At 52.4% G+C, this 12,042-nt stretch overlaps 1 protein-coding gene across 2 annotated transcripts in view; it reads right to left on the bottom strand.

The window, feature by feature from the left end:
- Positions 1-7,087, bottom strand: part of CCN4 (cellular communication network factor 4) — a 30,862-nt gene extending 23,775 nt beyond the window's left edge. For both annotated transcript variants that reach the window (XM_061171687.1, XM_061171688.1), the window contains exon 1: positions 6,844-7,087. In XM_061171687.1, coding sequence (XP_061027670.1) covers positions 6,844-6,915 — 72 coding nt within the window. In that variant the 5' untranslated portion in view covers positions 6,916-7,087. The remainder of the gene's footprint in view (positions 1-6,843) is intronic.
- Between the last annotated feature and the right edge of the window lie 4,955 nt (positions 7,088-12,042).

The raw sequence follows: 12,042 nt of genomic DNA, 5'->3' as shown, positions 1-12,042 counted from the left end.
ACGCCCGTGGCTATGGCTCGCTGATCAGTCCTCTTAGTGACCGGGTCCGAGTGGGGAGCTGGAGGCCCTGGGTAGGGAGAAAAGGGTGGATGATGGCACAGGTTTCTCACGGGGCAGATCGAGGCATCATTCACGGAGATGGGGAGGCAGGTGGGACTAAGCTCTTAATGGTATTTACAAGGATACTTCTCGAACTTGCAAGGCCTCAAGGATTGACTGTGGTGGAAAGTATCAAAACTCTGGAGTCCTGGATGGCTGCTCAGCCCACTCGGTAGGCTCAGGTGAGCCGGCACTGGTCTGGGCAGCAGCGTCTGGGCATCCTAAGGACCAGGCCTGACCGGGCACCACTGAGATGGCGGGACCCTTGGAGATTAAGCTGGTGGTATGATTTCCAGTTTTATGAGACCAGGGGTACGCTCTGAGGGTTGAAAGAGGAGACGTGGGACAAAGGGAGAATATCTGGGGACACCTTGAAGGGAGGAAGCATATCTAGAGGGACATTCCAGAGCGTGGGCCTTTGGGGTGTCAGGCCAACCATACTCTTAATGAAGAGGCAGCAGCATGAGTTCCCTTACAAGAATCATGGCACCCGAGCCCTGTGGCTGCCCACCTGGTGAATGAGTGTGGCCCCTAGGAGTGGATCACGCCTCCAGCTGGAAGCAAGTTTGGGGTCAAGTCCAACCTCCTCATTTTCAAGATTAACAAGTGGGCCCTATGAAGGCAAGTGGCTTGTCTAAAGTCACAGTGACGACTAGCTCTCTGCGCAAGTCCATTATTCTGCCCCCACAGCAGGACCCGAGTCCCAGCTCTCTCAGAATATTCCTCTACCCTTAGACCACTTCCTTCCTCCTGCCCCTTTCAGCCCTGGGCGGGCTCAGGGCACACGGCCCTTCTCTCCACTCCAAGACTCGATGCAGGATTATGGGAGGGGCAGGGGAAGACCCCTCCCTTCCTGTCCTTTGGGCCTGGGCTCTCGTTTCCTCTCTCTTCCCCCTCATACCACCATCAAAGCTGAGCAGAGCCAAGGCCCCTGCCCCAAGCCTGGACTTGCCTCCAGATTAGGGGGATGGGATGAGCAGATTTGATCACATCCCCTGGAATGCCCATTATTCACATCTGAGAGGCCCAGTTCCTTCTCTGATTCTGTCTCTCTTCCCGCCCCGCCGTGATGGAAGGAGGAGGAGTAGGAGAGCTGGTAGGTTATCAGGATGTCAAGGCTGGAGGAGATACCAGAGTCTCTCTAATTCGATGGTTTTGGAAACCATGTGTGTGTAAGAATCTTCAAGGTGCCAGTTAACGTACAGGTGCCTGGGGCTAGGGGTGGGAGGTCTCCCCAGGAATTCAGGCTCAGGGCCCCAACATTAGATTTTTTCTTCTGCAGCCCTCTAAGCTTCCCTGTCAGATTTTCAACACATTCATCTGTGCTAGGAAAAAAATCTGTCTCCAACACGTGAACCATCCTTGTCGGTAGGGACTGAGTTAACCATCTATCGCCGCATCTATAGAAATAGGAAGGGGCTGGGCACATAGTCACACGGTCAGCATCCATGGAACAAGCGAGTGGATGGGCTCTGAAAATCACTGTCATTGCCAACCTGACTCAGGGTTGTAAGACGCAAGTCTCACCTTCCAGCATCACCATCACCACCATCACCATCACCATCACCACCACCATCATTACCACCACCAGCACCATCAGCACCATTATCATCAACATTATCACCATCACCAGCATCAGTATTTCTTTCTCCCACATGATAATCCAGAAGTGTTCATTGACTCCCTCTAAATGTTCTGGGAAGCTGGCCAGGATGTGGAAACCTCGAGATCTTCCGGAGACCAACCCAGCACCGAGCCCAGCACAACCCACCAATTGCTCTGCCCCTCCTCTTGCCCACCTGGCACTGAGCCTGGGGTCGTTATAAACTCCTGCTCACTTGCTCGGACCTGGCACCTGTCTGCAGCCAGTGCTTCTACTCAAGGTGGGATGCCCCGCCCCTGCTGTCTGGAGTGCGGATCAATTTTCATTTCCGCTTGGGTGTGCTGGGGCTTCATGTGCTTTACCTCCCTTTATTCTTTAAGCCTCCCAAGAGGATTAGTACCCAAGAAGTGAGTACTAATATTATGCCGTTTTACAGATGAAGAAACTGGCTCAGAGAGGCTGGGTTACTTGTCTGAGGGTGCACAGCTTGCAAGGAGAGGAGCTCAGTATTTTCCCTTCCCCACCTATTACGACCGTTCTATGTACACTTGTGTCTTTCCAGGACAACACTGTCTAGTAAAACATAATGTGAGTTCTGGATGGAATTTTACATTTTCTAGCAGCCACACTAAAAAGTAAAGGTGAAATTTATTTTAATGATATATTTTGTTTAGCCCAATATATTGAAAGTATTATCATTTCAACATGGAGTCAACAGAAAAAAATTATCATGAGAATTTTACGGTCTTGTATTCACACTAAGTCTTTGAAATCCGGTGTGTATTAAAGGCTCAGCTGGGACCAGCCACATCTCAGCTGCCCAGCGGCCTCATGTAGCAAGTGGCTACTGGTTGGACAGTGCAGGTCTGGACTACAATGAGCCTGCCTTGTAGGTGTGTGGTTTTCAAGGCAGCTGATATACGCAGATGCTGGGGACACAGCGCCCAGAACACAGTGAGCGCTGGATCGGTGTTAGCCCTCATCATCATCCATGTTACCGGGACAGAGTGTGCTCCACAGGAGTTGCTGAATGAATGAACAATGTACTGAAGCCTCGCCCGTAGACGTCTGCAGTGTTATACGGTTCTCTTGTGAGCCTTCCTACCCTGCTTTACTTCCCGGCTTGTGGTCGGCATCCCTCCCAGCTCCTCCCACGATCCCACCCTGGACCACTGCCGGCTCACCTCCCTGCTCCCATATGTAACCTACAGTGTGTGTAGCAGCCCCTTGCCTCCGCTCAGAGAGATGGCAAAGTTTCCTGGCAGGAATTCCAGGGTTTCTGTTTGTACAAAGACAGCCTCCTGGCGTTTGGCTGCTTTGCAGGCGTGGGGCAGGGGCCTTTCCTGAAACCTGGGGAGGTGATGCCGCTGACAGCCTGGAGGTACTGACCAGCCCACGGTCAGGATCGGGTCTCCCAAGGAGCACCGTTCCCGTGCCCATTCCAGAGGGTGAGCCCTCACCAAGGGCCGTGCCCAGGTGGAAAATGCCTGTCCGAGCCACGCTCTTGCCAGCATCCTAGACAAGCAGTGGGCGGGAGGGGGCCCAGAGCTGGGAGCAGAGTGTCCAATTTGACGGAAGAGGCTCTGAGCAGGGAGCTGGTGGGTGTGCGGTTTGAAATGCTAGCTCAGATCCCAGCTATACACAGGAAGTGTAAAGAAGCCATCTCGTTTATGCTCCTGCAATCTTTTAAAAGGGATGTGCCGCTTACCCGGGGCCACGTTATTCTGCAGTTGGTCTGAGGGCCTGAAAGTGGGTTTGCATTTCACACTCAGCCCACGTATCCTCAGGCACACACACACACACACACACCATGGGGCTTTATACCTTCAGACAAACCACAGTCACTTACACATGCATGCTTATACCCCTGTGCACACCAACACACATTTCTATGGGAGAAGGTATATGGGTCTCAGCTGTACACAGACAACCAGAGACCTAATGTGTGCCCTGGAATTTATTAGCACAGCGTTCATGTACCTGGTCACGTGCTTCTGAGAGGCTTCCCTCAAGCAGCCCTGTGTTCGCTCCTCGGCAGCGGGGAACTTGATGGGGCTCAGGTTGTCAGCCCCGATTAACAAGAGAGGACAGGGAGGTCCGAGTGGTTAGGGCACTTGCTGGAGCTGGCTCAGCCAGTGGATGACATCACTTCTGCCACCTCTCATTCCAACGTATGAGTGGCTGTTATCTGCCTCGCCAGCCTGTAAGCTCAGTAGGGTCACGGACTTTGTGCTTCTCATGTTTGCACAAGTACATGGACCAGGGAGGCAAGAGGCTGTATTATTGAGAGCTGACCTAGGTTCAAGTGTCAGCTCCACAGATTACTAGCTGTGTGACCTTCGGCAAATTACTTAACCTCTCTGAGCTTTAGTTTTTATCTACAAAGGAAGTTGATTACATCTGCTTAATAGTATTGCTATGAGAATTTAGGAGATGCTTAATAAATAATCATAAATGTCATGTGGATGGACTGAGGAAGGTCTTACGTATATAAATATATAGGCTTTGGCGCAGTGCTTGGCAACCCCCCCCAAATGTAGACCCTCTCTCTTAGCACAAGGGAGGTACTCACTACATGTAGAAGGAAGAAAAGAACAAAGAGATGGAAAAACAAGGTCTGTCTGTAGCTTACCTTTATCATATGTTACATTCCTGAGTACACTTGGCTATGTTTCTGAGCTCACTGCCCTGTCCTGCTCCTGGATTTATCTCTTCCTGGGTTGGCCTCTTCCTTCAATTACGGAACTTTTCGATAATGTTTTACTATCTGACAGGGCAAGTCCCCCCTCACAATTCGACTTCCTAGAAGTTTTCTTGGCAATTCTCATGAACTTTTTCTTCCATATGGACATCTATCATCATTTTTTCCATTAAAACCTCAGTGGGACCTTGAATGGACTCACATTCCCTTTATGTATGAGTTTGGGGAGGATGGCCACAGATGGAACTTGGCTCTAAAGGGAAGTGCAGGTTGACGTTTGTCTCCCAGCCCTCACTGGGGGGTTAAGGCTCTATCCGGAGAGCTCCTGAATCAGATAACAGTGTTGCAGGGGGGAAGTATGGGTCCCCACAGAAGGTCCCCGGGCAGGGGCACAGAAGAGAGGTACCTTGTCTCCTCCCAGAAACCTTCCCTCCATCCTGCTGCCTGGGTCTGTCTGGACTCCCAGCTCCTGTGCTGTGGGTCCCCTCGGCTGAGCCTGTGGACCTGTACCCCCTCTTCCCTAGCACAGGTTGCTCTGAGGAGGTACCCGGGGTTCCCGTGTACTTGGACCCCCCCCTACATACTTCTCTCTTCCTCCTCCTCACTCAGACCTCACTACCCGACCCCTCTCACCTCTTCTCCATCCACCCCCTGTCCTCCCAGACATTGCAACCCTGAAATAAAGGCTGATATGGCGTCTTCTGGGCGCTCCAGTTTTCAGGAAAGTTCTGGAAGAGAGAGTGGGATTTGGCAGGAAAAGATCTGAGTTTGAGCCCTCCCACTTATTAATTGTGAGACCCTGGGCAAGTCCCTTATTTGCCCTGTCTCCATTTCTTTCATTTGTAAAATGGAATTAATATCCTTTTTTTTAAACTTTTTATTTTATATTGGAGCATAGTTGATTAACAATGTTGTGTTAGTTTCGGGTGTACAACAAAGTGATTCAGTTATACGTATACATGTATCTATTCTTTTTCAAATCCTTTTCCCAGTTAGCTTGTTACAGAATATTGAGCAGAGTTCCCTGTGCTCTACAGTAGGTCCTTGTTGGTTGTCCATTTTAAATATAGCAGTGTGTACATGTCAACCGCAAACTCCAACCTCCCTAAAAGTTCCCTGACCAGGGATGGAACCCGTGCCCCCTGAATTGGGAGGGCAGAGTCTTAACCAATGGACTGCCAGGGAAGTCCCTTCTTCTTCGTCTTTTTTTTTTTTGGTAGGATGGTTCAGCACCAACTACAGGCAGAAGCCGCACAAGTTATGGAGGATTTAACAGCAAGTCACCCAGACGCCCTCCCTGATCTCATTAATGCACACTACCGTGCTTGGAGGAATATCCATCACCCAGCGCCTATGAGCAACTGGCCTGTGGTCAGCCGTCAGCTCTCAGCCTCAGATCTGGTTGATTCAGGACCAGCGTCTTTGAGCCCACGGGCAAGTAGCTTACCCCCAAGCCTCAGCTTCCTCATCTAGCAATGCGGCACATCAATCCCCAAGAAAGCTGTCCGTGGGAGTGGGTAATAAACTCCCTCTTGCCATCCTCCCTCGTTCTCTTGGCCTTACTACTGGCAGCAGGCCCTGGCCCGGGCTGTGGGATCTTGGATTCAGAAGCTCTTCACAGCTGCCCACCTCCTGCCCGCCCCGTGCCTGCTCCATGCCCCGAGCCAACCGCCTGTCTCTGTGCTGCCACGTGTCTTGCTCCCTGGCTTCTCGGAGGTGCAGACCTTCCTCCCTTCCCCTCCGTGTGCCTTGGGATGGAGGTGGGAGAGAGAGAACCCTCAGGGTTCCCCTGAAACAGCGGGCTTCCTCTGCAGACCCGAATGTACATGCTTCATAAACTGTAGAGGGCTGTGCAAGCCCAAGGCGGCCGCATTTGGGGTTAGAGAATCAGCACAAGCACTGTTTGCACAAGTAAGTGCTTTTGTTGAAAGCTGATATTTTCCCTTCCAACTTTTCTTGGCCTTTTCTAACTCCCCCACCCCCCCACCCCCTGCCTTGTAGCATCTCCGACACTTGGAGACTCATTTTCCAAACTCAAAGACTAGAAGTCTAACAACAGTTTTCCTTACTTTATGCTGCTCAGAGAGGGTGAGTGACTAGCCCAAGGTCACACAGCCAGTCTGGGCAGACCTACGTCTGGAGTCCAGGCTCCCCGACTCTGTTCCTTCTAGTGTCCCTTTCTGCTGCATTTCAGGTGGGAATAAAGGGCGTGGAAGTCCTGTTCGTTTTGTTTCCCCAGGTGCTGGCCCTGCTCCTCCCTGTGCCAGGATCAGCTGTCCCCAGCAGCCCTACTCCTCACCCTGGGCCTCGCCCTTGCTCCTCAGTGGACACCTCCCCGCCCCCTAACATTCCAGCCCTTCTCATCCTGCCCACCCATGCAGCAGGACTGGTGGAGATGGGAGCTGGGACCCCTCTCCGTGCCCCTCCGGGCAGGACTCACCATGGCCAGGGTGCTGCCCACTGCTCCTACTGCTGTCACTGCCACCAGCGTCCACGGCAGGAACCACCTCATGCCTGGAGGTCAGTGGCCAAGGCATCTACGGAGCAGCCCAGAGGATCCGGCCACCTCTCGGGGGAGCTGGGCCGAGACTGACCTGGCCCATCAGGAGTGCCAGATATGCCTCTTCCCGCAGCCCTTAGGGGGTTTTATTAAAGCAAGATCTGACGTCAGGGTTAAGGACAAACCCTGCATTTTCCTCTGAAAAAACTTTTCCTGCCTCTCTCTCTCTTTTTTTTTTCCTTTCTTCCCTCTGTCCCCACCTCCAGCCCAAGCTTGGCCAGCCTCCCCGGCTCTGACAGCTCTTAAAGGGAAAGTTACAGGGCTATGATTTCACATCAGGGCGGTAAATTCTCACAGAAGGAGCCGGGTCATCCTGCCTAGGCATTTCTCAAAGGTGGGGAGGGGGAGATGGTGGGAGGGTACCAGGCAGAGGTGGAGATACAGTTACAGGGGCCAGCGCTGGCAGGGGCTTTGAAAGCGCTCCCAGTGGAGAAAATAAACTCCCTTCCATTCCCTCCGGCTGCTCCTACTTCTGGTTTGCATTTGTCATCTTTCACTCCTCTCTCCCTGGCTGCAAGCAAAGGAGGGTGGCTTTAGTCCACTGATCATGAAATGGTATGAATTCACAAATGAGCTCAGGGCTGGGGCACTGGTTACCATCATCTCCTCTGCAAATTAAAGCTCTGGTTTCCAGTTTACAGGCGTTCCCGCCCCTGCTTTTAGCCGGAAGCCCTTTGGTACTGGAGCTGTCGCCCCATGTCTGGGCGCTTGTTATCCCTGGTGGGTTTGGGGTGCCTGGCTTTCACCCCTTGCTGGACACTTGCCACACTGGTGAGGGGTCTCCTTTGGAGCCTGGTCTGCCCTCGTCCAGCCCCCTCATCCCCACGTGGACCTCAGCCACAGCCTCCTGACTGGTCCCCCAGCCTCCTGTTCATTACGTCCACACTTCTCAGAGCCACCAGAACAATCCTTGGCAAATGGAACCAAGGTGATGGCGCTCTCCTGGCTCCAGCCTCCCAAAGCCTGCCCATTGACTTAGCATGGCATTCCCAGTCCTTGCGTGGCCTCCAGGCCAGCAGCCTCCCTCATCTCTTCTCCTTCCATTCTCCCTCCCCTGCACTACAGTCGGCCTCGGTGGACTCCTTGCTGTTCCTCTCACACCCCAGCGAATTCCCATCTCTGGACCTCAGTGGGAACTCTCTCCCCTGTGGTTTTCATAACAATTACGCCATCTCTTCCCTTTTACTGTAACATATACAAGGGGATGCTGAACCATGTGTGGCTGCTTGGAGGTGGTGGCAGGCTCGTGCCTGTGGAGGGAGATTATGACCATAGACACGACCCCCATAAGAGGTGACTCTGATGATCTCTCCATTCATTGACTTAGGGGTGGGCCTCTCACTCAATTCTGGCCAATGAGACAGAAAGAGGACTCTGCTGGGGGCTCCTAGAAAGGACTCCATTCCTCAGGAGGAGAAAAAACTTCTCTATGCATTCTCTTTTTTCCTTGAGTTCAAAGTTGATGGCTGGAGCTGCAGCAGTCATTTTGTGCATATAAGGCACAAGCTGGAGGATGAAAAGCCAACATGCTGAGGATGGTAGAGCAGAAGGAGGGAAAGAACCTGGGTCCTTGGAACTTAAGGTGTTACTGAATTAAACCTGGACCTTCAGACTTCCCACTGTATGAATTAATTTGATGACTTATTGCTTAAGCCATAGATTAAGAGTAATTTGCTCATATAATCCTAATTAATATACGGGATTTGTAGAAATCATGTACGTAAAGTGGTAGTGGGGTATCTGTCACAAAGAAACTGCCCAATAAACATCAATCCTCATTTTCTTCTCATGAACTCACTTGATGCTCTTAAAACAAATTCCATGAGGCAAGCACTGCGGAAAAGTGTCATTAAAGGAATCACCCAAAGTGTTAGGTGCTAATCCAGGTTCAATGACCCTTTTTTTAAAATTTATGGCTGTGTTGGGTCTTCGTTTCTGTGCGAGGGCTTTCTCTAGTTGTGGCAAGTGGGGGCCACTCTTCATCGCGGTGCGCGGGCCTCTCATTATCGCGGCCTCTCTTGTTGCAGAGCACAGGCTCCAGACGCGCAGGCTCAGTAATTATGGCTCACGAGCCCACTTGCTCCGCGGCATGTGGGATCCTCCCAGACCAGGGCTCGAACCCGTGTCCCCTGCATTAGCAGGCAGACTCTCAACCACTGCGCCACCAGGGAAGCCTTCAATGACCCTTTGATGAGCACCAGGTATGTAGAGGCCCTGTACTAAGAGATAGCTCATCACCACAAGGTGGACGGTATTACTACCCCATGTTATGGGGGAGGGGAAGCGGGAACTCAGAGATGCCAGGTGATGTCAGGACATGCACTAAATTAGGGGCAGGAGGGGGGCTGGAACGAAAGTCTTTGAACCCTGACAGCGACTGAACCCTTCCAAGCCGGCTTCACCCACTAAAGTCCCTCAATGTTCTGTAATAAGAGTGAAGCTGAGGCCAGAGAATACCAGGATCGCTTTTAGGAAGTCTGATTGCAACAAGCACTTGCAACAGATACCCCAAATCATGATCGAAATGCTGGCCCCTTGTGCCTGCCGGTGAACCTCAGATGGCTCAGCTGCCATTTTTCATTGCCAAGGAAACCTGGAGCGAGCCGACACGGTGAGCCAGGCAGGGCAGTGGGTTAGTAGGGAAAACGCCTGGGGTGCCGCCGCAGCTCTGCTGCTCACTTGTGGGCCTTGGACAACCAACAGTCTCTCTGTGCTCAGTTTTGTTTGCTTGAAGAAACAGGATCATATTAGTGCCTACCCTGTGTGATTGTCAGGAGGCCCCCTAAGCAGACAATTTGGTGTGTCCCAGCATTTGCGAGTAGAGGAGCCAGGATGGGTCGCAGCCCAGGCTGGTCTGATTGGGTGGCCTTGTGCCCATCCTACGTCAGGGCTTAGGCATGTTGGCAGACCTCGTGTTGCAGCCTGGGTGTGTATCTGGGGTCAGCCTTGGTGAGTGCGGGTCCAGGGCCTGGCACTTCCCGCTCATGAGCTGGGCAATCTCTAAGTGACTGGCTGGTGGTGACCGGAACAGTAGCTGCATTTATGGAGCATCCATCGCGCCCCTGGAGACACTTGCCATTTCACTGAATCCTCATCTCGGGTCATCTCATGCCCATTCTACAGATGAGGAAACTAAGGCATGGAGAGATGAAATAAATTTCCCCAGCCATTTGGCTCACGCATGGCAAAATTGTTATCAGAACTTAGACCTGTGTGACTCCAAAACAATTTTTTTTCCAAGTAGACCAAGCTGCCTCATGAGTGGAACCAATAAGGGAATAAATGCAGGAATGAATGAATACAGTAGCTGGACAGATGGATGGGCAGATGGACAAATGACTGAATGTGTGGGTAGATGATTCCACTGTTAGGAATATTTCATTTCCCAGGTCTCCCTAGGATGGGTTCCTCATTTTTAGTTTTCCGCATCCGTGTCCCCCTTCTCTGACCACTCTGCCTAACTCTTCAGCTCCATCACCCACCGGCTTCCTTCACTGCCCTGGCCCAAACACCACTGCTTGTTTGTTCAGCTATTGACTGTCTCCCTCCTGGGCTATGAGATCCGCGGGCGAGGCCAGGCCTACATCTGCCTACCTCTCTAGGCTGAAGCCCAGCAACACGCAGAACCCGGCAGAGCATGTGTTCAAGGCGGACTTCAAGGGAAGGGCCAGATGAATGAAGGAAGCAGACGAATGACGTGGTGATGGGAGGGACGGATTGAGGAAGCAAGGAAGGAAAGAAGGAAGGAGGGAGGGAGGAAATAAAAGGAAGGAAGGAAGGAAAGGAGGAAGGCAGGCAGGCCTAGAGGAAGAGACCAACAAAACCACGTGTCTCTGCTCCTCAAAGTCCCTGGAAGGCTGCGTAGCACATAGTAGGTTTTCAGAGTCCATTTGTGGAAAGAGGAAGCTCAGGAGTACAGGAAAGACGGGGCTGAGCTGTGTCTAGTTGACAGCAGGAATGTGTGGTGGGGCTGGGTGACAGACTGCATCACCCAGGCGTGGGGCCCAGGGCCATCGCACAGGGTTATTTATCTCCTTGTCGGTAATTCATTTCTATCTGCGCTGCAGAGGGTTCACGGTGCACTGCCCAGGCCACACAGGGCCCCTCTGAGTCCAGCACGTGCCTGCTCCCCCTCATCCCTATTTCCCACGCCTCTCCCCACACCCGACGACAGGATCCACATCCCTGAGCGATGTGTATGTATATGGCCTTTTAAAGTATGGAGTGGTTGTCAATTTAATAATCGCGTGTAAAGCACTAATGATGCGGGCTTCCCTGGTGGCGCAGTGGTTGAGAATCTGCCTGCTAATGCAGGGGGCACGGGTTCGAGCCCTGGTCTGGGAAGATCCCACATGCCGCGGAGCAACTGGGCCCGTGAGCCACAATTACTGAGCCTGCGCGTCTGGAGCCTGTGCTCCGCAACAAGAGAGGCCGCCATAGTGAAAGGCCCGCGCACCGCGATGAAGAGTGGCCCCCGCTTGCCGCAACTAGAGAAAGCCCTCGCACAGAAACGAAGACCCAACACAGCCATAAATAAATAAATAAATAAATTAATTAATTAATTTTAAAAAAAAAGCACTAATGATGTGCTAAGCTCTGCTCTGAGAGTCTCTCAGGTCGGTGCTCATGTCATCCCCTCTTTACATTTGGGGAAATCGAGGCACGAGGAGCTAAAGGACCGTGCAGGAGGTGACAGCAGGTACGCAGCAGAGAGCAGATTCATGGCAGAGAGTGGACACGTGTGAGTTTGTACTCTAGGTAAAGGGCGGGATGCTCCAGGCCCGTCATTTCTCCTTTTCCCTGGTCTGTTCCGGTTTTCCGACCTCTCTGGCTACCTCTTTCCAGTGTGTGGCTTCTGACCGTCGCCCTGGTTTCCCCAGTGTGCGACCTTTGGGTCCCGTTTCATCCCATCCCCCTAGTGGGGGGCCCTACTGTGACCTCCGACTCCCCACCTTCCAGGCCTGCTGGGGAGTTTCTCTGGGATTTAGGCCTCACCCTTAGCTGTTCCTGTTGCTGATGCCATTCCCATGTGGCAGATGGTTCAGGGCTGCCTGCACAAGCCTGGGTCAGTCTCCTGCC

The sequence above is a fragment of the Eubalaena glacialis genome, chromosome 17, assembly GCF_028564815.1.
Source record: "Eubalaena glacialis isolate mEubGla1 chromosome 17, mEubGla1.1.hap2.+ XY, whole genome shotgun sequence".
Lineage (NCBI taxonomy): Eukaryota > Metazoa > Chordata > Mammalia > Artiodactyla > Balaenidae > Eubalaena > Eubalaena glacialis.
The sequence above is the reverse complement of the archived record's forward strand: the minus strand, read 5'-3'. Positions and strand labels throughout refer to the sequence as shown.